The sequence below is a fragment of the Eumetopias jubatus genome, unplaced genomic scaffold (assembly GCF_037043125.1).
Source record: "Eumetopias jubatus isolate StellerSeaLion01/CBP00866 unplaced genomic scaffold, mEumJub1_p1.0 scaffold_13, whole genome shotgun sequence".
NCBI classification, from domain to species: domain Eukaryota; kingdom Metazoa; phylum Chordata; class Mammalia; order Carnivora; family Otariidae; genus Eumetopias; species Eumetopias jubatus.
In genome coordinates, this window is record NW_028274819.1 from 92,430,107 (window position 1) to 92,454,120 (window position 24,014).

Genomic DNA, 24,014 nt, shown 5'->3' on the forward strand with positions numbered 1-24,014 from the left:
TTAGCAGGCCAGTCCTACACTAGCCCCGTGCCAGGTTTGTCTCCCTGCGTGGCACAAAGCTTCAGCTGCAGCCCCTGGGCTATGGCCTCTTTGGACAGCTGACCTCTGAGGGTAGTCTGCTGGCTGAGTCATCTGCCACCTACTCAGGCTACGGGGGTGTGTGGCTCCCGAGATTCTCACACACTGAAATCTTCCATTATCTTACCGCAGTTATGTTCTTGGGCTTTGGCATTACAGGAGCATATAAGACAGAATGTTCTGTTCACTTTTGCTTGGGGAAAGAGAAATAGTGAATTTCATACAGTTACGTTGCACAGTGGTGGGTCCACCTTTCCCCAGTATAACTCTATAACAAGTTTGTGGGTCAGTGTTCTCTCAGCTGCCATCACACCTGAGTTTTCTCTGGTAGACGACAGAAGTGACAGCAAGGGGGCAGTATAACGTCCCCTCCCACTTCTCCAGCCTGATTTGTCAATGTCCCAGCAGCCTGTAGAGGGAAGACTTGAAAGGGTGATGAGTGTTAATGAGGGCACTTGTGTTGAGCACTAGGTGTTCTATGTAAGTGATGAATCACTAAATTCTGCTCTTGAAACCAGTATTACACTATATGTTAACTAGAATTTAAATAAAAACTTAGAAAAGAAAAAAAAAGGAAGAGCATATGAGCATCTATGACTGCAGTCCTGGAAATTGGTCTAGAACTGCTGTTTGGGGGTGGCTGACAGGAGCCTCCCATTCTGTTCTCATTACTCCGAAATGCAGTGGGCAACGGCCGGAGCAAGGGGCTGGAAGGCAGTAGGCTGGGGCAGTGGAACAGGGCTCTGGGGAATGCCTCAGGGCAAAGCCCTCTCTGCCTTGGAGACTGAGATCCTGCTGACTCCATCTAGGAAGAGCCTCAGGAAAGGGGGTCACGCAGAAAGCTTAGGAGGAGTCCTGGTGAAGAAGTCCCTCGTTACTCCTGGCCTCCCCACAATCGATCCCCTGTCAACTATGTTAGGTGAGTTAAGGTCCTAAGCAGCAGATGTGGTAGGAGCTGAACCAATGAGAAGGGGTGACCAAAAATCCATGTCTGAGCCCGAATTCCTGTTCCTTGCTTCTGTCACCGGTCAGACATGATCCCTGACTTCACAGCTGAGAGGACCCAGTTCAGGATCTCCCTCTGCCTTGACATTGTCACGAAATTTCAGTTCAGTCCTGTCTCTTAGGCATAAAAGAAAGACATGGGGCTCTGTGGCTTCTATGCCCAACTCATTCACTCGTTTGGGAAAATGGTACCTTCCAGGCCACCCATGGCTAGAAAGTCTGGAGGACAGTTAAAGGGGGAAGTGGGGCTGGGTCAGGAGGCTGATTTGGGCTGAGGAAGGGGGAGGGGGCCAAGGGTTTCTGGGGTGAGACCCAGCCATGCAGGGCAGTGTGGTGGGGTGGGTCCGGCCGCTAGGGGGAGCGTGGGTCTGAGGCAGGCCTAGGTGGACTGCAGGCCAGGAGAGCTAGTCAGCCAGACCCCATGTCCCCTGCAGGCCTGGGAGTGAGGCAGGTTTGCTGTCACGTGCAGAAGAAATGGTCACAGGAGAAGAAATGGGACTGGACATCCATCACACACTTCCTTCTTCCTGCCTGTGTGGGAGCTCGGAGGGAGCCCTGTCACAGAGCAAGTCTCCCTCTTCTCATGAGCTCACCTGGGATCAGATGATCCCACTCGGGTGGGCTCCCTGCTGAGCAGGGCCAGGGAAGTGCTGGTTGGAGGTTGGCAGAACTGGCGGAAGAGGATATTGCTGACTGCAGGGAACTTTCTTTGGGATCGGTGGGGAGGTGGGTTCTGTTTCTATTTTCTTTTATTTATTTCTTTATTTACTGCTTGAGGTCAACAGCCCTGAAAATAACTTTTTTAAAAATTTATTTTATTATGTTATGTTAGTCACCATATAATACATCACCAGTTTTCGATGCAGTGATCCATGATTCATTGTTTTCACCCTCCTTAATATCCATCACCGGGCTAACCCATCCCCCACCCCCCTCCCCTCTAAAACCCTCAGTTTGTTTCTCAGGGTCCATAGTCTCTCACGGTTCATCTCTCCCTCCGATTGCCCCCCCTTCATTTTTCCCTTCCTTCCCCTAATGTCCTCCATGCTCTTCCTTATGTTCCACAAATAAGTGAAACCATATGATAATTGATTTTCTCTGCTTGACTTATTTCACTTAGCAGAGTCTCCTCCAGTCCCATCCATGTTGATGTAAAAGTTGGATATTCATCCCCTCTGATGGCTGAGTAATATTCCATTGTATATATGGACATCTTCTTTATCCATGCGTCTGTTGAAGGGCATCTCAGCTCTTTCCACAGTTTGGCTATTGCGGACATTGCTGCTATGAACACTGGGGTGCATATGGCCCTTCTTTTCACTACATCTGTGTCTTGGGGTAAATACCCAGGAGTGCAATTGCTGAGTCATAGGGTAGCTCTATTTTTAATTTTTTGAGGCACCTCCACACTGTTTTCCAAAGTGGCTGTACCAACTTGCATTCCCACCAACAGTGTAAGAGGGTTCCCCTTTCTCCACAATCTCTCCCAATATTTGTTGTTTCTTGCCTTGTCAATTTTTGCCATTCTAACTGGTGTAAGGTGTATCTCAGTGTGGTTTTGATTTGAATTTCCCTGATGGCTAACGATTTCTTTTTCCCTGCATCCCCTGCCCTTTCAGGGTCCTCCTGCAGGGGCAAGGTGAGCCCAACCTCAGGCTGACTACAAAGGAAATGAATGTGGACTCAAGTCCATTGCCTTCTCCATCTGCAGGCACAGAGCATGGGTACAGAGTGAGCCTCTGGCCAGGGCAAGAGCAGAGCAGGAGCAGGACAGCATGTCCTACAACCTCCCATGGAGGAAGGGACAGCAGGGTGGAAGGGCTTTGAACAGGAGCCAGAAGAGGGGGGAGAAGGTGCAGACTCTCAGCTCCACGAGCGCGGAGGGCTGGGAACCTGCTTCCAGGGCTCAAATATGGAGGCGGGAGGAAAGAATGGCTACAGAGCACATCCTCTCTATCTGTGGGAGGGAGAGGTGGCCACAGGTGTCCAAGGTCTGTCTGGGGCCCACACTGAGATCCTCAGGTGAGAGGTGTTGAAGGGCTAAGCAGCTGGCCAAAGCTCCTGGCTGAGTCTGGAAGGCAGACTCTGGTGTTAACCTTTTTAAAGGGAGTTACCAGGGCACCAGCTCCTGAACCTCCCGCCATCTCTGGGCCTCACATTCTAGGAGGGGAAAAGAGGTCCGGTGATAAAGGCACCCTTCCCACAATAACAAATCACAACCTCACACATACCGTGTCAACTATGACAGTTGTTAGGAACGTGAACTTGTGGTATATGCACAGAAGTATTCTCGTATGGAGGTAATGGCAAATGTTCACAGTTTTTCTCAGATTTGGAAGCACAAAGGGAGTTTTATGTACTTCTTAGAAGTTTGGTGTGTTTCCACAATTTCTGTTACTTCTATTTCAAATAGAATGTTGTTCAAAGTTGCCTGGATGAACACAGGGAGAGAGACACGATGCACAAAGCTTGGAAATCACGGCCGATCTTAATCCCTGGTTGCCAGATCATGGTGCAGGAGCATCTTCCCAGCCAGAACACGGGGTCCTTTGCTTCCAAGCATAAGCTTGGTTCTCCCAACTCAGACCCTCCGGACTTCTATCCATGGATTGGTGCCTGTGTCTCACACGCTCCCAATGCAAGACTCATGAATGTGGTCCCTGAGATCCCAGGCAGGCTTGCAGGACGCCCTAGTTTCAGTGGGAGTTAGTTTGTGAATATTGTCTCTGCCAGGCAGAGAGAGATTCTTTTTTTATTTTATGTTTTAATGGAGACAGACTTTTTCTTACCTGTTCTCCCTTCCTCTCTCCCCACAGTCATCTCCAATCCTGGGAACCCTTCTCCAGATTGTAAAGAGAAAGAAACAGCATGGTAGAGTGGAAAGATAATGGCCAACCCAATCAAACAGATATGCACCTTGTTCCCTGGGGAAAAATACTTTGTCTCTAAGTGCCCTTGGGCTTCAACTGGAAGATGAGGTCATTTCTTTCTAACCTATGTGATTGTTCAGAGAATTCAAAGAAATCAAGTGCGTAACATGCCCAAAGAATGTTTGACACCAAGTAGGGTCGTCCTGACCATTATCCACATGTGAATTTCTTTTTTCTTTCTTTTCTTTTTTTTTTTTTTTTTTAGATTTTATTTATGAGAGAGAGAGGGAGAATGAAAGCATGTGTTGTAGGGGAGGGCCAGAGGAAGAGGGAGAAGCAGACTCCCCAGCAATCAGGGTGCCTGATGTGGGGCTCAATCCCAGGACCCTGAGGCCGCGACCCTAGCCGAAGGCAGATGCCTAACCGACTGAGCCACCCAGGCACCCCTTCATATGTGAATTTCTTAAGTCCTAACAACTACATCTGATGTACCTCTGGGAGTACCTCTTGTTTCCACCTGTGAGGTCCCAGAGGCACAGAGAAGGGAGTCCCTTGTTTAAGATCACATAGTAGGCAGGTAGCACACTTAACCTTCCATCCCCGATGTGCGGGGGAAGATTATGGTGGGGGATCACACTTGGGGCAGCCTGTGTCTGACTCTGTCTGGGAATGAATTCACTCAAGATAAATGGGCCCCACACTCTTTCCCGCAAGATGGGAACCTGCCATTATCAATGTCTGTCTTCTCTATGGTGACCACCAACCACAAGGTAGGCAAGGAGTGTCATCCTGTGAACTGGGAATTATTGTGCCTCTCAGGTTAACCAGGCCAACGATGCATTCATGTTTTCACCAGATAGTTTTGATTATCTCATAGGTGCAAGGCCTCTTTCTAGGTGCTGAGGAGAAAGCAGTGAACACAACACAGAAATATCTTGCATTCATGGCACTTTCATCCTTGAGAGGGGAAAGAGACAAGAAACATAAATAAGGAAAAGCCTTCAAATGACAAACCAGGTTAAACATGTGGGAGAAAACAGGAAAGGGACATGGCGAGCATGGTCAGGGAGTTTTGCACATATGTCCAAATATTTCCTGTTTACCCATGAGTACGTTGGCAAGTCTCACTAATCAAGTGACACTTAGTAGTTGAAAGAGGGAGGTAAAAAGGCAGAGAACTGATGAGAAAACTCCTTTCCAGGCCTCCCTGCTCCTTTCCTTCCCTCATACCCCATTTCTAGTGACTAATCCAAATATGTGTTGCTCTCTCCCCATCATCCCCAGTGTAAGTCTCTCCCACTGTAACCATTTCTGGTCTTTGTCTCCCTTGGACAAATTAATGAATAAAGCTCAAGGGAAACAAATCATCTAAACCTCTTCACCCCTCTTTCTTGAAGTGTCCCATCCATCTCTCAGAGTGGTGCTACACTGGGCAATCGGACCACATCTGGAGTATCAGGCTCTGGTCCTGATGACCCACTTTGGCAGGGGTGTAGTACCGCTGGAGGTCACACTGAGGCCAGTGTCCCAGATGGTTCTACTTGAAAGGGACTGAGCAATTCCCTCACAGATGCTCAGTGATCCCAGCTTTGTCATATGTGAAAGGCAGTCCTGTGGATGTGGGGTTAGACACGCTCTTTGTAGGCCAACATTCAGAACTACAAGCGAAGTGAAGAGGTACTAGCGAGAGAGATTCTCTGCCAGTGTTAATTAGTACCTTATGCTAGATCTAATAAAATGAAATGGGGTGTCTGGATGGGCTGAGTTCTAAGTATCTGGAGGAATGCAAATGCAGACAGGATGTACCGTCTTCTGGGAACATTGTAGAGAGGATTCAGGTGGCTTGATCTGAAATTTATGATTCTGTGATCTAGTGGGATGCCTGAGGGCACGTGATGGGAATAAATAAAGCTGGAGCCTCCCTCTGGGACCGTCTCAGGAATGGGCCCCAGGATGTTCCATTTGCTTCTGCTGAGCATATTCACAGTGCTCTTCATGGATGAAGGTAAAGCCTGGTGAGGGAGGCAGTGATGGTTGGTGAGAGCTTATGTGGGGAGAAAAAGGAGGTTTCTAACCTTGACTTTTTGGGCTGCTGTAAAATGGCTTAAGGAGATTTTTTTCTTCTCTTCATAGGAGACAGAGTCCTGACATCGAAATGTATGGTGCAGTTGGTTTGCAATTTTTGGATAAATAATGCCACAATGAGAGGGGACATTCCTGATTTTTTCAAACATTGTCTCTATATCCTCCCTGACTACATTCTGCTATCCTCACTCACTGTTCTTGTGTCTGTTTTCTGCCCCCAGCCTTGGGTGAAGGGAGGAGGAGGCTTGAATCCCTGGGGTCATAGCTGTCACCTACTCAAGGGAGTAAGGACCCCTGGCAGAAGTTGGGAAGGGTGTTAACTTCCTTTTTGTGAGGTCTACACCTCACCAGTGTATGTGTTGATAGTGGGGTAGGCTTCTGAAGCAGAATTATTTTCCCTAGAGCTCTGCTTTAAATTTTTCCTCTATTTAGTCATTCGATTTTGCTATCAGTGTGCCCACTTTAATGGATACAGATGCCTCACTGGCTTGAGAAGGTGCTGGAAGATCAACCTAACAGTTTACAACAGGAGTTGTTCCATAGATCACTACTACTATAGTGATCGAATTACAGGTAAGTGTAGGTTATAGAGAGACACAAAACGTTACCAATGGTGCCCACCTTCCCTGGAGTCAAGGTGTAGAGGGAAACTGGGATCACGGGAGAGACTGGAGAAAGTGGAATTCTCCATATACCCACCTGGGGTGGTGCCTGTGTGGGAGGCAGATGTCTTTTGCCTGGTTCTATCTAGAGAGACCTAGATGAGATGTAGGCACAGCTTTGGGGGCTCATTCCTGTCCACAGAAAACCAATGAGGTTTTGGAGAGATGTCATTGCTAGGAAAATGGTGTGATTAAGCAAGGTGATCACATTTGCTTTTTTTCTCTCTTTAGGGAGATCTCTGTATCGTTACACACAACTATCTTGTAAACCTTGTGAAGAGGGAATGGTCCAAGTATACCATGACTTACTGAGAGAAACACACTGCTGCAATCATAATGACTTTTGTAATAATGGCCACATAAATTTAGATACTACAGTTTTATTTGGAAAAGGGATAGATAACATGACTGATGTGATACAAAACAGAAGATAAACACATGCTTAAGATTTTAAACCATATGGGAACACATGTCTTCTTAAATAATACTTTCCCCTCCCCCTAAAATAGAGAAAGAGTATAGGGGCACCTGACTGGCTCAGTCTGAAGAGCATGGGACTCTTGATCTCAGGATTGTGAGTTCAAACCCCATGTTGGGTGTGAGATTACTTAAATAAATAAACTTTTAAAAAGAGAAAAAAAGAGATAGTATAAAAGGGAATAGACCAAAAAGTAGAAAAGATACACACAAATACACACACACCATAAAACATTATAACAGCATTGATTAAACATATCAACCAAATTAACACTCTGATGATTTAGAAATATGACCAAGTCAAAACAATTCAAAATGTGTAAATATAAATGAATGGGAAAATACATATTAAAAACCCATATGGATTATGAGCCTATTTATGGGTTTAAAATCATCAAAAGAGGTAATATACTTTACATTATTAAAGTCACTAATCTACAATAAAGATATAGATTATTAAAAACAGGCAGCCAGGGCGCCTGGGTGGCTCAGTTGGTTAAGCAACTGCCTTCGGCTCAGGTCATGATCCTGGAGTCCCTGGATCGAGTCCCGCATCGGGCTCCCTGCTCAGCGAGGAGCCTGCTTCTCCCTCTAACCCTGCCCCCTCTCATGTACTCTCTCTCTCTCTCATTCTCGCTTTCTCAAAATAAAATAATCTTTAAAAAATAAAAATAAAAAAAAATAAAAACAGGCAGCCAATACCACAGCAACAACTTTTCTTAACAACTCTCCTATAGAAATTATAGGAGATACGATGAGAAAAAGAAATGCATGCTAATCACCAGATCATGTGGGTAAATAATTAGCAAGGGGATTGAAGACGTATACAACATGACTATTAAGGTAGATCTTATAAAACTATATCTAATCCTGAACCCAGAAATAGAGAACATGGCTTTTCAAATGCACATGGAACATTCACAAAGATTGGTCACATATATTTGCCTTGTGGAGGATAGAGTTGATTTACATCTGAACTGTAAAATGTCCATATTTTTCTCAGTACATGTTTGGAATTTTGGCCAGGATAAAAACCTTTATGATGTGCTCCTTAAAGTCTGAAACTCCCCTGGTGACTCCCAGCATCATTTTATTTACTGATACAAATGAACTGTTTTCCAGCCTGGCTTGATCACGTGGTCAGAGACATTATAACCCCACCCCTCCCCACCAACCACATGCACCCTCATTAAGAACTTCTGTTTAACGTGAGAGACTGTGGACTCTGAGAAACAAACTGAGGGTTCTAGAGGGGAGTGGGGTGGGGGCATGGGTTAGCCTGGTGATGGGTATTAAAGAGGGCACGTATTGAATGGAGCACTGGGTGTCACACACAATGAATCATGGAACACTACATCAAAAACTAATTATGTAATGTATGGTGATTAACATAACAATAAAATTTTAAAAATTAAAAAAAAAGAAATCAACAACAAAAAGAACTGTTTAAAATAGCCCTGAAGCTGAGATTCCTCACACAGATTTTGATTGTGCAATCCAGTGACAGAGAGCCATCTGTATGTAAATGAGGACTCCTGGGAGCTTGTGCATGGAATGTCTCTTGGATTTCCCAATTTTTGTCCGCACTCTCCTTTTGCTGCACTGTATCCTTTGTCTTTAAATAAAAGCTGTATTCAGTATGCACTATAAATATGTTCCTAGAGTAAGTGTGTTCTATGAAGTCTGATGAGGTTTTCCAGATATCTGAATTTGGGAAATCTTTGCAAGGCCTCAAAGAAATATTCAATAAATGCCAAGAAATAGAAATAATATAAGCAGTATTCACTTACCACATGCAATAAAGTAGAAGTTAAAAACAAGACCAGAAAGGTACCCCAACCTGGAAATACAGAAAGATGTTATCAAGGAGCTCTTAATAGGAAAATCCAGGCAAAAAAAAAAATGCAGAATTTTTTTAAATTTTTATTTATTTTTATTAACATACAATGTATTATTTGTTTCAGGGGTACAGGTCTGTGATTCATCAGTCTTATACAATTCACAGTGCTCACCATAGCACATACCCTCCCCAATGTCCATCACCTAGCCACCTCATCCCTCCTACCCGGCCCCTCCCCTCCAGCAACCCTCAGTTTGTTTCTTGAGATTAAGAGTCTCTTATGGTTTGTCTCCCCCTCTGGTTTTGTCTTGTTTCATTTGTCCCTCCCTTCCCCTATGATCCTCTGTCTTGTTTCTCAAATTCCTCATATCAATGAGATCATATGATAATTGTCTTTCTCTGATTTACTTATTTCGTTTAGCATAATACCCTCTAGTTCCATCTATGTCATTGCAAATGGCAAGATCTCAATTTTTGATGGCTGCATAATATTCCATTTTATGTATATACCACATCTTCTTTATCCATTCATCTGTTGATGGACATCTAGACTCTTTCCATAGTTTGACTATTGTGGACATTGCTGCTATAAACATTGGGGTGCACATAGCCCTTTGGATCACTACATTTGTATCTTTGGGGTAAATACCCAGTAGTGCAATTGCTGGGTCATAGGGTAGCTCTATTTTCAGCTTTTTGAGGAACCTCCATACTGTTTTCCAGAGTGGCTGCACCAGCTTGCATTCTCATTAACAGTGTAGGAGGGTTCCCCTTTCTCCAAAAAATGCGGAATTTCTTAACAGAAAACATATCAAAAACTATGGAATACAGCTATAGCATTTATCAGAGGAAAATTCATAGCATTAATTACACATAAAATTTAAAAAGTAATTAATTAAACACTCAACTCAAAATAGCAGACCAAGAACAAAGCAGAAAAAAGGAAAGAACTAGCAATAATTAAAAGCAGAAATCTCAGAGATAGTGTATTCATTCCATATGGCCGTGTACTTTCTGTGGCTGTGTACCATAGACTTAGTGGCCTAAACACACACATTATCTCACAGTTTCTATAGGTCAGAAGTCCAGACAGAGCTTAGCTGGGTCCTCAGCTCAGAATCTCACAAGGCTGCAGTCAAGGGGTAGACCAAGCCATGTTCTCATTTGAAAACTTAATTTAGGAGGAATTCACTTCTAAACTCTTCTTGGCCTGTTGGTAGAATTCATCTCTCTGTAGTAGTATAACTGAGTTTCCTATTTTCTTTCTGGCTCTTGGCTAAGGCCTCTTTCAGCTCCAAAAGGCCATTCATTCATAGTTCTCTACCACGTGGCTATCCCCATAGTCAATTTACAACATCACTACTTCTTCAAGGCCAGTGGGAGTGTCTCTCTCTTGTTTGCTAAAATCCGGTCTTATATAATGTAACATAATAATATGAATAATATTCCATCACCTTTGCTACATTCTATTGGTTAGAAGCAAGTCACAAGTTGTGACCACACTCAAGGGGAGGGTGTTATTCAAGGGGTGACTCATTGGGTATATCCCATACCTTAGGATATGTCCGCCATATGTAGAAAACAGGAAATAAATACAACAAATAAAAAGTTTAACTAAGCAAATCACAAAGTTAACCTGTTATTTAAAAAGGAGACTGCACAAATACAAAATATTAGATACTGCGAAGGAGAAATAAACATCCAAACTGGGGAAATTTTAAAAAATATTTACTTTAAATTTCAAAATTAATTTGTATAATCCTATGCAAATCAATATAAACATCTAGCTGAAATAAGTAATTTTCTAGGAAAATAGAATTTTTACCCAAACTGACCCAAGCAGAATTAGAAAGGCTACACCAACTCATTTCTATTTTAAAAAATAGGGAAAATTGGGGTGCCTGGGTGGTGCTGTCAGTTAAATGACTGACTCTTGCTTTCGACTCAGGTCGTGATTTCAGGGTCCTGAGATCAGGCCCTGCTGCAGGCTCTGTGCTCAGGGCGGAATCTGCTTGAGAGTCTCTCTCCCTCTCCCTCTGGCCCTCCCACTCATGTGCTTGATCTCTATATCTCTCTCTCTTTTTTTAATTTCTTATTGTTATGTTAATCACCATACATTACATCATTAGTTTTTGATTATATCTCTCTCTTTAAAATAAATAAATCTTTAAAAAATAAAAAATAGAGAAAATTATAAAAGAGTTCCTGTCACCTCCCAAAAAAGCACTACATGTATATGGTTTCACGGAAGAATTCCAAAAAACCTTTTTTTTTTTTTTTTTTTTAGGGAGGTTAGAGGAGAGGGAGAGAGAGAATCTTAAGCATGTTCCATGCCCAGCATGGAAGCTGCTGTGAGGCTCGATCCCACAATCCTGAGATCATGACCTGAGCCAAAATCAAGAGTTGGATGCTTAACCGACTGAACCACCCAGGTGCCCCCCCAAAAAAACTAATAAGTAGATGATTCCAATGCTACTTAAACGATTTCAGAGTATAGATAAGGAAAGGAAACATTCTTTTTATTAAACAAATAATATCCAAATCCAAATGAGTTTATGTAATACAGAGCATTATAAAAATCTCACTTTTTTTGGCTAACTGAACATAATAATAAAAAAAAAGAATTGGAAGAGATTGTCATTAAAAAGACTCGATGATGAAAAAAAGTCTATCTTGTCTGACATAAAAAAATTTCACTTATAAACATCAATTTAAAAATCTTTGACAAAGTAGTAGCAGACAGATTTCAATATCAGTTAAAAGGATAACATAAAATGAATTATTTCGTTTCTGTTGAGTAACAAACCATTCCAAAACTCAGTGGCTTAAAATTATAAATTATTTTCCTGTGTCTGAGGAATTCAGATGATCCTGATTTGCTCAGCTGGGCAGCTCTGCTAATCTCAGTGAGACCAGGCTCACTCATATGTCTAGTGGGTAGCTGGAGATTGGTTGATTTAGCCTGGCCTTAACTAGGGTGACTGAGCTCTGCTCTGCATGCTCATCTTCTCCTGGGACCAATAGACTAGCTTAGACATGTCTTACTCATGGCAATGGCACAAGCATAAGAAAGCAAGACCCAAACCCATTTTGAACCTCTGCTTACATTAAATTTGCTAACACTCCAATGGCCAAAGCTAGTTACATGGCCATGCCTGGAGTTAGGAAACTGGGCAGGTAATCTCACCGAAAATGGGAGGACATTGAAAATTTGCACATTAAAGGATGTACACATAAAGGAGGGGTGAAGAATTGGGGCCAGATGATGCAATCTGCCACACATTATGGCCAAGTGAGCCTTATTCTAGGGATGCAAGAGTGGTTCAGTGTTAAAAATATCAAGTAATAATATAATAACAGAAAAATCAGATTATCATCCTAAAGGGTAACAAGTAGTCATTTCACAAAATTCAACACCTGTTCATCTATAAAAAAACTCAAAAGTGGAATTGATGAATGCCTTTAACATGATAAAATTATATATATCTCAGTTCAAAAGCCAGTAGTTTATTTAATAGGGAATATTAGATGGTTTCATGCTAAAATAAGAAACAAGGCTAGGACGTTCACTACATATACAGCTAATTAGTATAATATTAGAAAATTAATCAATGTAATTAGACAAGAAAAAGGAATTAGAGGCCTTAGAATTTGAGAGGAAGAGACAAAACTATTTTCTTTTGCAAATGAAAGGGTGTATATCTGATGAAACCAAAGAATCAATAGACAAACTGCTATGAATAACAGAAAAATTATTAAAGTATTAGAACATGAAATTAACATTCATTTATCAATAGCATTCACATATATAATAACTACTTAGAATATAAAATGGAATGTCTCGTTTAGAGCAGAAAAAAACCCATATAAAGAAAACTATAAAAAAACTATTTAAAAAAAAACCTATAAAAGATACCAATGAAAAATACCAATAAAAGCATACCATAACTTTTTACCCTGGAGTTAGACAAGTTGACTATAAAGATCAATTGAAAGAATAAACAAACAAGAAATGTCAATAAAATGCTGAAGACAAAGAGCAATGAAGGAGGGCTCGCTTTTTCTAATATTGAAATCAACAATGGGGCTTCTATAATTAGGACAACATGGTATTAATACATGAATAGACAAAGAGGACAACTTCTTCAAAAGATTTCCTTGATGATTTAAATGGCTGTCAAAACAATTTTTATTGAAGTAATGCTTTCTCTGTTCCTTCCTGTGTCATAACCCTCAAATATAACTACACTTCTGAATTCTATCACCATATTTCTGTCTTGTTTTTAAACTTCATATGAGTGGAATTGTATAAGTGATATGAACTGTAGTCTTTTGTGCCTGGCTTCTTTTCTTCATCCTTATGTCTTTGGAAGTTATCTATGTTGTTGCATATAGCAATAGTTCAGTCCTTATACTGCTGTGTAGTGTTACACTGTATAAATACACCACATTTTATATTTTCTGCTGTCTGTTGTCACAAATAAAGCAGTCATGAACCTCCTACTCCTCCAACCTTCCCACCCCTTCCTCCTCCTCCTTCTTTTTATGGCAAATCCTTCATTAGAAAATAGCACTGATTAAAAAAAAATTGATTCTATGTGGGTTGTTTGTTCGGAGGAAGCAAAATAGCTATATCAAGTGCTCTAAACGCATGAGAAATAATGATTAAAAATTTTCCTAATTTGATTTAGGATGAACATGGTTGGGAACAGTTAAAGGGCTCAAGAATCTTAGGGTTTTAAATGAAATTGCATTCTTGAAAAGTAGCAGGCAATGAAACTGTTAAATAATTCCTTACAGGCTTTAAAGATTAAAATGTAACACATTTTAGTCACATGCCTATCATAGGGGAATTCAAATGGAAATTACACATTGGCCCTCCGATGAGCTACTTTCTATTGAAGAAAGAAATACTTTCTGGGGAATTTGTAAGTCTGTCCAGTCTCCCACAGTGTCATGAAACAAAGATGAGTCTTTAGAATCGGAGGGATTAGAGCTATAATTATGACTTCAGATTGTGTGATTTATGTTAATTCTGTCATTTCTCTTGTCCTGTTCCTCCTCTGAATATTCTTATAAACATCTTTTGGTGGACCACTCACTCATTTGCTACATAGGGTAGAACTGCTAAATCCTAGGATGCACCTAATAATGAGGTTGAGAATATACTTATCATATTATTTTCAAAATACCAATTTACAGTCTCATCAATATTTTTCAGATGCTTATTGACCATATGGGTATTCTTTTTGGTAAAGGACCTGTTTAAGTCTTTTGCCTCTTTTTTTGTTGGGTAGTTTTTCATTATCAAATTGATTTGTAAGAATTCTTTTTAAAATTTTTATTGAGATATAATTGATATAGAACATTGTGTAAATTTAAGGTGTATGATGTGTCAATTTGGATACATTTATATATTACAATATAATTGCCACCGAAGCATTAGCTAACACCTTTATTATGTCACATTATCATCATTCTTTTTTGTGGTGGGAACAATTAAGATCTAGTCTCTTAGCAACATTAAAGTTAATAATACAGTATCGTCTGTAATCACTGAAATCACTAATTTTGCATTAGATGTCCTGGATTTATTTACTGATTGCACATTTGTATCTTTAAACAACATCTCCTCAATTCGTCCACCCCCTTGACCCTGGTAACCACCTTTCTTACTCTATTCTTACTAGTTTGGCATTTTTAGATTCCATATATAAGTGAGATCATACAGTATATGTCTTTCTCTAATTTATTTCACAAAATGCCATCAAGTTTCATCCTGTTGGGGCGCCTGGGTGGCTCAGTCAGTTAAGCATCTGCCTTTGGCTCAGGTCATGATCACAGGGTTCCTGAATCAAGCCCCGAGTTGGACTCCCTGCTCAGTGGGGAGTCTCCTTCTCCCTTTGCCTCTCCCCCGGCTCATGCTTTCTCCTCTCTCTATGTCAAATAAATAAATAAATACAATCTTTTTTAAAAATTTTAAAAACTAAAATAAAAAAGGTTTCATCCTGTTGTCACAAGTGGCAGAATTTCCTTCCTTCTTTATCATGGCTAAACAATATTCCTGTGTGTGGCGGGGAGGAGGGTATCACATCTCTTATTTTTACATTAATCTATTGAGGAACACAAGTTATTTTCATAGCGTGGCTATTATAAATAATACTGCAGTAAATGTGGGAGTACATATATTTCTTTGATACCCTGTTTTCATTTCTTTTGGGTATATACCCAAAAGTGGAATTGCTGAACCATATGGTAGTTCTATTTTTAAATTTTTGAAGACCTCCATGCTGTTTTCCATAGTAGCTGTACCAATTTACATTCCCACTAACAGTGCCTAAGAATTCCCTTTTTTCTCCACATTCTCAACACTTGTTATCTGTTTTTTTTTTCTTGATGATAGCCATTTTAACAGGTGTGAGGTGATAGCTCATTGTGGTTTAGATTTCTTTGATTAGTAATGTTGAACATCTTTTCATGTACCTGTTGGCCATTGGAAGTCTTCTTTGGAAAAATGTCTATTTAGACATTTAGATATTTTTTAGACATTCCTGATTTAGACTTGTAGGTTGTATGTTTCTAGGAATTGACCCATTTTGCCTAGGTTCACCAATTAGTTGACATATGATTGTTCTTAGTAGTCTTTTATAATTCTTGTTATTTCTGTGTTATCAGTGTAATGTCTCCTCTTTCATTTCTGATTTTATTATTTGAATCTTCTTTTTTTCTTAGTCTAGCTAATGGTTTGTCAATTAGTTTATGTTTTTGAAAAACCAGCTCTTAGTTCTGGTGATTTTAAGATTGTTTTTCTTGTCTCTATTTCATTTATTTCTATTCTGATCTTTGCTATTTCCTTGCTTCTGCTAGCTGTCGGTTTATTAATTTTTCTTTTGATTTCTTCTTTGAGTCATTGGTTGTTCTGGATGGTGTTAATTTCCATATGTTTGTAGATTTTTCAATTTCATCTTGTTATTGATTTCTGGTTTCATACCATTGTGGTCAGAACATACTTGGTATGATTTCAGTCTCCTTAAATTTACTGAGACTTGTTTTATGTCCTGTCATATGGTCTATCCTGGGGAATGTTACATGTGCACTTGAGAAGACTGTGTATCCTGTTTCTGTTGCATAGAATGTTCCATAAATGTCTGTTAGGTCCATTTCATCTTGTATGGTTTAAGTCCATTGTTTACCTGTTGATTTTCTGTCTGGATGACCTATCCAATGCTGAAAGTGGAGTATTAAAGTCCCCTGCTACTTTTGTATCATAGTCTCTTTCTCCTTTAATGTGTTAGTATTTGTTTAATACATTTAGGTGCTCCAATGTTAGGTTTGTATGTATTTATAATTATTGTATCTTCTTGATGAATTGACTCCTTTATCATTATGTATTGACCTTCTTTGTCTCCTATTACTGTTTTTGGCTTAAAGTCTGTTTTGTGTGATATAGGTATAGCTACCCTGCTTTCTTTTGGTTTCCACTTCTATGGAATATCTTTTTCCTTGCTTTCGCTTTGAGCCTGTGTGTGTCCTTAAAACTGAAATGAGTCTTCTTTTTCTTTTTAAACTGAAATGAGTCTTTACAGACAACATATAATTGGGTCTTGTTTTATCCATTCAGCCACTCTATGTCTTTTGACTGGGAAATTCAATTCATTTACATTTAGAGTTGTTATTGATATGTAAGGACTTACTAATGCTATCTTATTGTTTTCTGGTTGGTTTGTATTTATATTGCTTCTTTGCCCCTCCGTCTTTTTTCTAAGTCTGACTTTTATATTAACCTATAGCAGCATGTTGTATATTTTTGTATGTTTTTATGCCATTGATGCCATTAAAGATGCCATTTTAGCATCTTTTCATTTCAGCTTGAATAGCTCCTTTCAGCATTTCTTGCAAGGCAGGTCTAGTGGTGACAAAATCCCTCAGTTTTTTGTAAGACTTACTTTTATGTTCTGGATACAAGTTCTATGGGAGATATAAGTATTGCAGATATCTCCTGTAAGTCTTTAGCTTGCCTTTTACTCTCTTAGAGATGCATTTTGATGAACAGACATCGTTCATTTTAATGTGGTCTAATTTATCATTTTTTAAAAATGGTTTTGCTTTTTAGGTTATGTTTAAGTAAGTAACCTTTGCCTCTTCCAAAGTTATAAATGCATGCTATGGTTTCTTCTAGTTTTATTGTGTACTTTTCATATTCAGCTTATAATCCGGTTTGAATTTGTTCTTTGTGCATGTTATAAGATAGAGGTAATGGATAGAAAAACTTAACTGTGTAGAGGACCCAGAATTAGTATTAGTGCTAAGGGAAATGCAGTGTACTATGAAAGGAGCATCTCAAATTAGTTGAAAAAAAATATAAACTTTTAAATAAACATTGTTGAGCTAATTGGATAGCTATGTGGAAATACATAAAATTGGATCAATTTCTTACAAGGATAAATTCCAAATGGAGAATTTGAGTGTTAATTTAAATGTAAGTGTTAGAAGGAAACATGCATAAATTATTTTCTAACTGGGGCATAAAAAGTGGCTGAATTCCATTAATTATCAGGAAAGTGAAAGATACCCTTTACAACCACTAGAACAGCTAAAATTTAAATGACTGATAATAATTGGTGATGGGAGGTATGTGGAACTCTCATACAGTGCTGGTAGTACTATATATTTGTATCATTACTTTCACAAGCTCTTTGGCAGTTTCTTTCGAAATTATGTATATGCCTATATGGCTACCCTATGACTTAGAAATTTTACTTTTTTTTACCTACGCAAGAGAAATGAACGTGTATGTCCACCAAAACTCTTATTACAAGGATGTCCATAATAGCTTTATTTACAATAACCCAAACCTCAAAACAACTTCATGTCCATCAATACAAGAATTGATTTAATAAATTATTGTATATGTATACAATGGGAAAAAAAAAGAACTCTTCGTGGAAGGAAAAACATGCATTAATCTTAAAAATATCTGGAGACTGATAGAAGCCAGACTTGAGAGAGTAGTTTTCATATACTTTCATTTGTTCAAGTCCATAAATTCAAGAACAGGTAAAATTATACTATGATGATAGAAGTTAGAACAATAACTTTGAGAGTGGGTGGTTACCTGAAGAAACTCACTGGGTTAATGGAAATCTGTGTTTTATCTGGGATGGTGGTTATATAGGTTTATACATTTATCAAATCACATCAAACTGTATACTTAACATATAGTTATTTTATTATATATGAATTATACTCCAATTAAGATAAAGTAATTCGGGGTGCCTGGGTGGTTGATTCGGTTAAGCATCCGACCCTTGATTTTGGCTCAGGTCATCTTAGAGTTGTGAGATGGAGCCCCACGTTGGGCTCCATGCTGGGTGTGGAGCCTGCTTAAGATTCTCTCTCTGCTTCTGCCCCTCCCCCTCCCTCTCTAAAAAAAAAGAAGATAAAATAGTTATATTTCAACTCATAATGAATGTTGGATCTAGTTAATAATAATCAATGGAGACTAAGGCTGTCAGATAAAAGATTGAAGGGAAACTGTATATTGTATAAAATAAATCTGAGAACAAAAATATCTACGTGATCAATCTTGACATCATTAAAACTAGGAAAACCTGTGCCTTCAGATATTTCCAATAGAATTGGGTCAGATTACCCTTTCTAAACTTACACCTCTATTTTATAATAGTAGTATTGATTATGAATTTTGAAGTAAGATTAACTAATGAGTTTTGGAAGAATCCCATCAAAAATAATTGTTGGTGGGGCGCCTGGGTGGCTCAGTCATTAAGCGTCAGCCTTGGGCTCAGGTCATGATCTCAGGGTCCTGGGATCCGGCCCTGCATCAAGCTCCCTGCTCAGCGGGAAGTCTGCTTCTCCCTCTGCCTGCTGCTCCCCCTGCTTGTGCTCTTTTTCTCTCTCTCTCTCTGACAAATAAATAAAATCTTTAAAAAAATAATTTTTGGTTAAGATATTTGTATACTGGGGTGCCTGGGTGGCTCAGTCAGTTAAGCATCTGCCTTTGGCTCAGGTCATGATCCCAGAGTCCTAGGATCAAGCCCCACATCAGGCTCCCTGCTCAGCAGGGAACCTTCTTTCCCCTCTCCCTCTGCCACTCCCTCTGCTTGTGCTCCCTTGCTCTCTCTCTGTCAAATAAATAAAAAAAAAAACTTTAAAGATATTTGAATACTGAAGTGTCCCATAAAAAGAAATGTCTTTGGCATAATCCCTTCAAGGAAAACATAATATAGTGAACATTCTTTGTTTGGTAGGGAGTAGAGATTACCATTACTATACACTCAAAAAAATAGGTATGCAGCCAGAAAAAGCATAAAAGCATCATAAGTCCTGCAAACTAAGTAGATGCACAAGAAAAATTTCATCAACATCACTGGCCATTCAGTTAAACACAGTAAACTTTCACTGGCCCACTAAAGGCAGCAGAAATGAGTAAGACACGGGATCTGTTCTTGCTGTGATTTGTAACATACTGGGCAAATAAGACAAACAGAGAAATGATTCATTGAGAGAGAGCGTCAAAAAAGGTATCCATAAGGTGACTTGGGTATTCAGAGAGGGAGAATTTGTACAGCAATGGTGTGGGTCGCTGGGGAGGTGATAGTGGAAGTGGATAGCAAAAGAGGAAAGGAACAGAGAAAGATTAGGAGAGGAAGGAGAAGAAGGGAGAGTTGCGATGTATCTTGAGTGCACATCTTGACAGACACATCTTGAGTGGCCGCATGTGAGCTATGACTATCACAGAGCCAGGGATTTCCTTATTTTCTGATTTGTACAGACATTGTATATGAATGTACTCTGCAAAGGCCAAGAAAGTCATAACGGAGTTTGAAGGGAACATGGTCCACTTGGGAAAGTAATATGTCCATAGAGGAAAATATCATGTGTCCACCATCCATTTGGCTGCTATTTCTGCTTAATTTCAGTAAACAGTAAATGGGAGTTTCAGATCCAAATATCAGCTGAAGTGTTTCTAGTCCGCCTCAACTAATTTAAGCTAATCATAAGGTTTGAAAACAGTCATGTTTTAAATTTTGCTGTACTGAGCCTCTTGGGACAGGCTTCTTGGAGCATGGAAATGCCATTCCCTGTCATGGGAGAAATCTGTTGTTCAGGATCATTATCCTCTGACTGAGGTAGAAACCAAGCTGGAGGCACCAGGAAGGATGACACTGAAGGAAAGAGAGCTGCCGTACATCGAAGATGGACAAGACAGGAAAGCAAGGGCATGCAGAGCATGAAGGGGGAGAAATGTCGACAACATTCTAAAGTGAGACCTCAGGAGGGCCAATATTTTAGATTTTGAGGTTACAAAAATTGTGCTTGCAACATTTATGAACATAAGTCCGATTGTTGAGATCAAAGGTCAAGTCTCTGCAGAATTTCTGACACACCATATATGATAACTGCAGAACGTTATCTGTAATAAGAAGGAACATAGAAAATAACCCAGTGATCTAAGTTCTGTAAAGACAGGTCAAACCTGACACTAGTCCTGTCTGAAAATTTAATTAGGCATCAGGGTAGGTTAAGGGATGGCTTTGCAGCTTACACCTACCAAAAGGACAGAGGCAGGGAGATGCAGAAATCACTGACCCCCTTCACAGTTGTTTGCCTGGGGTCCCTAACAACGCTCAATTCTCTATAGCTGCTTCATTCCTATTCCTGGTAGAAGATTAGCAACTAGTGCTTTAGTGTCTGCAGAGTTCAGATCTGTTTGGTCAGTTTTATTGGGAATATAGAACACCCTTCTTCCTCCTGTCTCATTGTCCCCCATCCTCTTCTGTCTGCATGCACAGCGACCTGAGCTCAGGGGCATTCTGCTCTTTGGTTCCTCTCCTGGATTACCCTGGGTAGAGATATGAAATTGCTGAAGTACTCGCCTAAGAATGTTCCAAGAATCTCACATTACCTCCCCTGACCCTCTAACTTACCCTGGAAGATCTTTAAAGTCATGCATGACTCGAACTTCTGGGCAACACAGTAACCAAAGCCTCTTCTACAACGATCTGTCCGTGTGCGAAGGTGGCACGTCATGCACTTCAGTGGTGTCACTCCTGGAGAGCGGAGAGCTGCTGTGAGTGAGACCAGGGGGACTTTCACAGGAGCTGGAATTATCTAGACCTGATTGTGGGAGGTGGGGGTGGGGTCCAAGGGGTAGATGAGGAGCTGGTGGTGGGTAGTAAAAAGTTGGGAGCTCTTACCAACTTCCTATCCCAGAGAAATGCCATTGTGAGAAGAAAAGGATTCTTCTTGTCCCTATTTCAGCCCTTCTAACTGGGGTGATTTAGAGCAGTGATTTAGCCTCCATGGCGTTGGTTTTTCCAGCTTTAAAATGGTTCTATGAATGATGGCCTAGCCTACCTGACTGACAGCACTGTAGATCAGTGGGAGTGTAATAATGAGGGTGAGTGCTTGAAAATATTTTACGCCAAGCTAGTGTTGCTCACATTTGCTGCTTAGATAATGTTAGGTAATATACTCTGTAATTTTGAACTTCGAACTGAATATGTAAAGTCCTCATGAATTAGGACATAGGTAGTGGCATTTTATGTGGTATTGTGGGGTGAGCTCATTGAAATACAGGGTTTTTTTTTTTAAGATTTTATTTATTTATTTGACAGAGAGAGACACAGCGAGAAAGGGAACACAAGCAGGGGGAGTGGGAGAGAGAGAAGCAGGCTTCCCGCTGAGCAGGGAGCCCAACGTGGGACTCGATCCCAGGACCCTGGGATCATGACCTGAGCTGAAGGCAGACGCTTAATGACTGAGCCACCTAGGTGCCCCTGAAATACAGGTTTAATAAAAGAAATAAATAAGCAAAAAACCTCTCCCTGGTGCGCCTAAATGCAAAAGGAAAGTAGCTTTTATCAAGCATTTCATTGGGCCATGTTCTCTTACTTTGTATCTGATTTAATTATCACAAAAACTTTGTATTTCCCCATTTCTCAGATGAGCAACCAAAGGTACAGAGATTTTAAGACAGCGACTGAAGCATTAAACAAACAAACAAACAAAACACCTCTGATTCTAGAGCATCCGATATTTCCTCTCCTATAATCATTTGTTTTCATATAAAGTCCCTGATAAGGGTATCAAAAGCCATTGTCCAGCACTGAAACAAGCTACAAAATTATCCATTATAGACTGACCAGCTATGTCAGCAGATGGGATACAGATTTATGAATGAAAGGATGTCCTCAGAAAAATCTTGCTGGGATTTTGAATTATAGAGAATGGTAGAGACAGAATGGAGAAAGAATATGAAGGGGCAGCCATAGAGGCTTGAGCCCCTGGTGAGGAATGGCAGAATGTTGAGGTCAGAAAAGATGGCCCATAAGGCAGAAGGAGCATTCTGAAGAATGGCTTCCCCTCCCTCATAAATATGGTCAAGGCTCAGCCCTCCATGGGTACCTACGGTACATGTAGAGTTTCCAGGGGCTCCCTACAGCCTGTCTCTGGAGCCCACTTCTCAGGTCTGTGACTCACCTACAATGAAGCAGAAAAGGAAGAAAACCATCAAGAAATGTTTGTCCATTCTGAGCCAGAAGTCCCTTGCACAGGAAGAAGCCAGGAACTGCAAGAACGGCTCTTCAGGTTATAGGGACGAAACCTTCATCATAGGGCAGGGATTATTCATGCCTAAAGGGAACCAATCACACAAGGTTTCCTCTGGAAGCTCAAGTTTATTCTCTCTCTCCCCCATAGTAAATTATAATGATAATTGATAAATTTGGGGGTTTACATTAAGCTAACTTTGTTTTTTTAATAAAATCTTTCTCATAGTAATTAGTGTTATAGTTATGATGTTATCATTCTTATCCTAATTTTACAGAGGAGGAAACAGGCTTGGTGAGGTCTAGCATCTTACCCATGATTACATAGTGAGTGGAGGCCACACTTGTAACCACCTTGATTCAATACCTCATGGAGGTTTTTTTTTAAAGATTTTATTTTTTTTTATTTGAGAGAGTGAGAGAGAGCACAGAGGGAGAGGAAGAGAGAGAAGCAGACTCCCTGCTGATCAGGAAGCCCAATGTGGGACTTGATCCCAGGAACCTGGGATCATGATGTGAGCCCAAGGCAGTCACTTAACCAACTGAGCCACCCAGGCGCCCCTGCCTCTTGAAGATTTATTCATACATTCAGCAAACATTTACTGGGAACTTTTGTGTTCCAGGCACAGTCCCATGCGTGAAAGTAGGACAATGTATAAGTCAGGAAAGCTTATGTAGCTCCTCACCCTATGGGTGAGAAACAGCAGAGTGAAAGAGAATCTATGATCAAGCTGGGCCTTCAACCTAGAACTTCTGATTCTCAGCCCAGGACTACTTCACCTTAGCAGAAATCTGTTCTCCACAGCCAGAGACCATTTATTCTGTAGGGCTATGAAATCCCCCTTAGAATTAACACACAACATGATCTTTACCAAATTTATATTGTAAACCAGCTGGTTTTTCTATGATTTAGGTATCTGTCTCTACAAAAGTTAACTCAGTTAAGGTTCACCATGGGTAAAGCGCTGGCCAGTCCTGGCATTCTAGGGTTCCTAAACCTGTCAGTGAGCTGATGGCACCTTGGCTGGAATATAGGAATCTTCCATACACAGCTAATTTAATGACATGTTCTTTTCTGTAGGAACAATATGTTCATTAAAACATATCAAGTCTGACATTTTTAGACATCAGGTGAGGATTGGGTGACATACGTCTTAGTTCAAATGCCACAGAGTTGACAATATTCTTTTTCTATCACCACTCGGAGTGTGGAGCCCATCTTTGCCTAAGAAGAGAGCCAAAAGCCTCAGACAGGGAATTGGTTTCTTTGAAAAGAATTGGTTGTAGAATGGAGAACAAGATGGTGAACCTAATTTTCTATTCTGTCATATTGTAGGAGAGAATCTTAGAAACTGGATGGCATTTTTCACGACTTTCCAGAGGCTTATCAAGAAGGCAAAGCCCTAAGCCTTTGGTGCTTGGGTTT

General features: G+C 40.3%; 3 protein-coding genes across 3 annotated transcripts in view; 2 read left to right on the forward strand and 1 right to left on the reverse strand.

Annotated features, from left to right (window-relative positions):
* The window catches only part of LOC114226031 (prostate and testis expressed protein 2), a 76,410-nt gene that overhangs the window by 15,066 nt on the left and 37,330 nt on the right, over nt 1–24,014 (forward strand). The gene's annotated exons all lie outside the window — the stretch shown is intronic.
* LOC148162678 (prostate and testis expressed protein 13-like) lies at nt 2,362–7,241 on the forward strand. Its single transcript, XM_088017849.1, has 4 exons — nt 2,362–5,958; nt 6,087–6,110; nt 6,471–6,611; nt 6,932–7,241. The coding sequence occupies exons 1-4, from the start codon at nt 5,895–5,897 to the stop codon at nt 7,132–7,134; spliced, it is 432 nt and encodes a 143-aa protein (XP_087873975.1). The 5' UTR covers nt 2,362–5,894; the 3' UTR covers nt 7,135–7,241.
* Nucleotides 20,327–22,569, reverse strand: LOC114225974 (prostate and testis expressed protein 3). The gene is made up of 3 exons (XM_028125853.1): nt 22,521–22,569; nt 20,966–21,088; nt 20,327–20,451 (listed from the first exon to the last, which is right to left on the reverse strand). Exons 1-3 carry the CDS (start codon nt 22,567–22,569, stop codon nt 20,327–20,329), a joined length of 297 nt encoding a protein of 98 aa, XP_027981654.1.

Bases quoted from the DNA above. Each gene is read 5' to 3' on its own strand.
- LOC114225974 (XM_028125853.1), bottom strand. From the start codon at position 22,569: ATGGACAAACATTTCTTGATGGTTTTCTTCCTTTTCTGCTTCATTGTA. The intron at 21,089-22,520 runs GTGAGTCACAGA...TCCGCTCTCCAG, and splicing joins CCTTTTCTGCTTCATTGTAG to GAGTGACACCACTGAAGTGC. The intron at 20,452-20,965 runs GTAAGTTAGAGG...TTCTTATTACAG, and splicing joins GACTTTAAAGATCTTCCAGG to ATAACGTTCTGCAGTTATCA.
- LOC148162678 (XM_088017849.1), top strand. From the start codon at position 5,895: ATGGGCCCCAGGATGTTCCATTTGCTTCTGCTGAGCATATTCACAGTG. The intron at 6,111-6,470 runs GTATGGTGCAGT...TCCTCTATTTAG, and splicing joins CAGAGTCCTGACATCGAAAT to TCATTCGATTTTGCTATCAG. The intron at 6,612-6,931 runs GTAAGTGTAGGT...TTCTCTCTTTAG, and splicing joins CTATAGTGATCGAATTACAG to GGAGATCTCTGTATCGTTAC.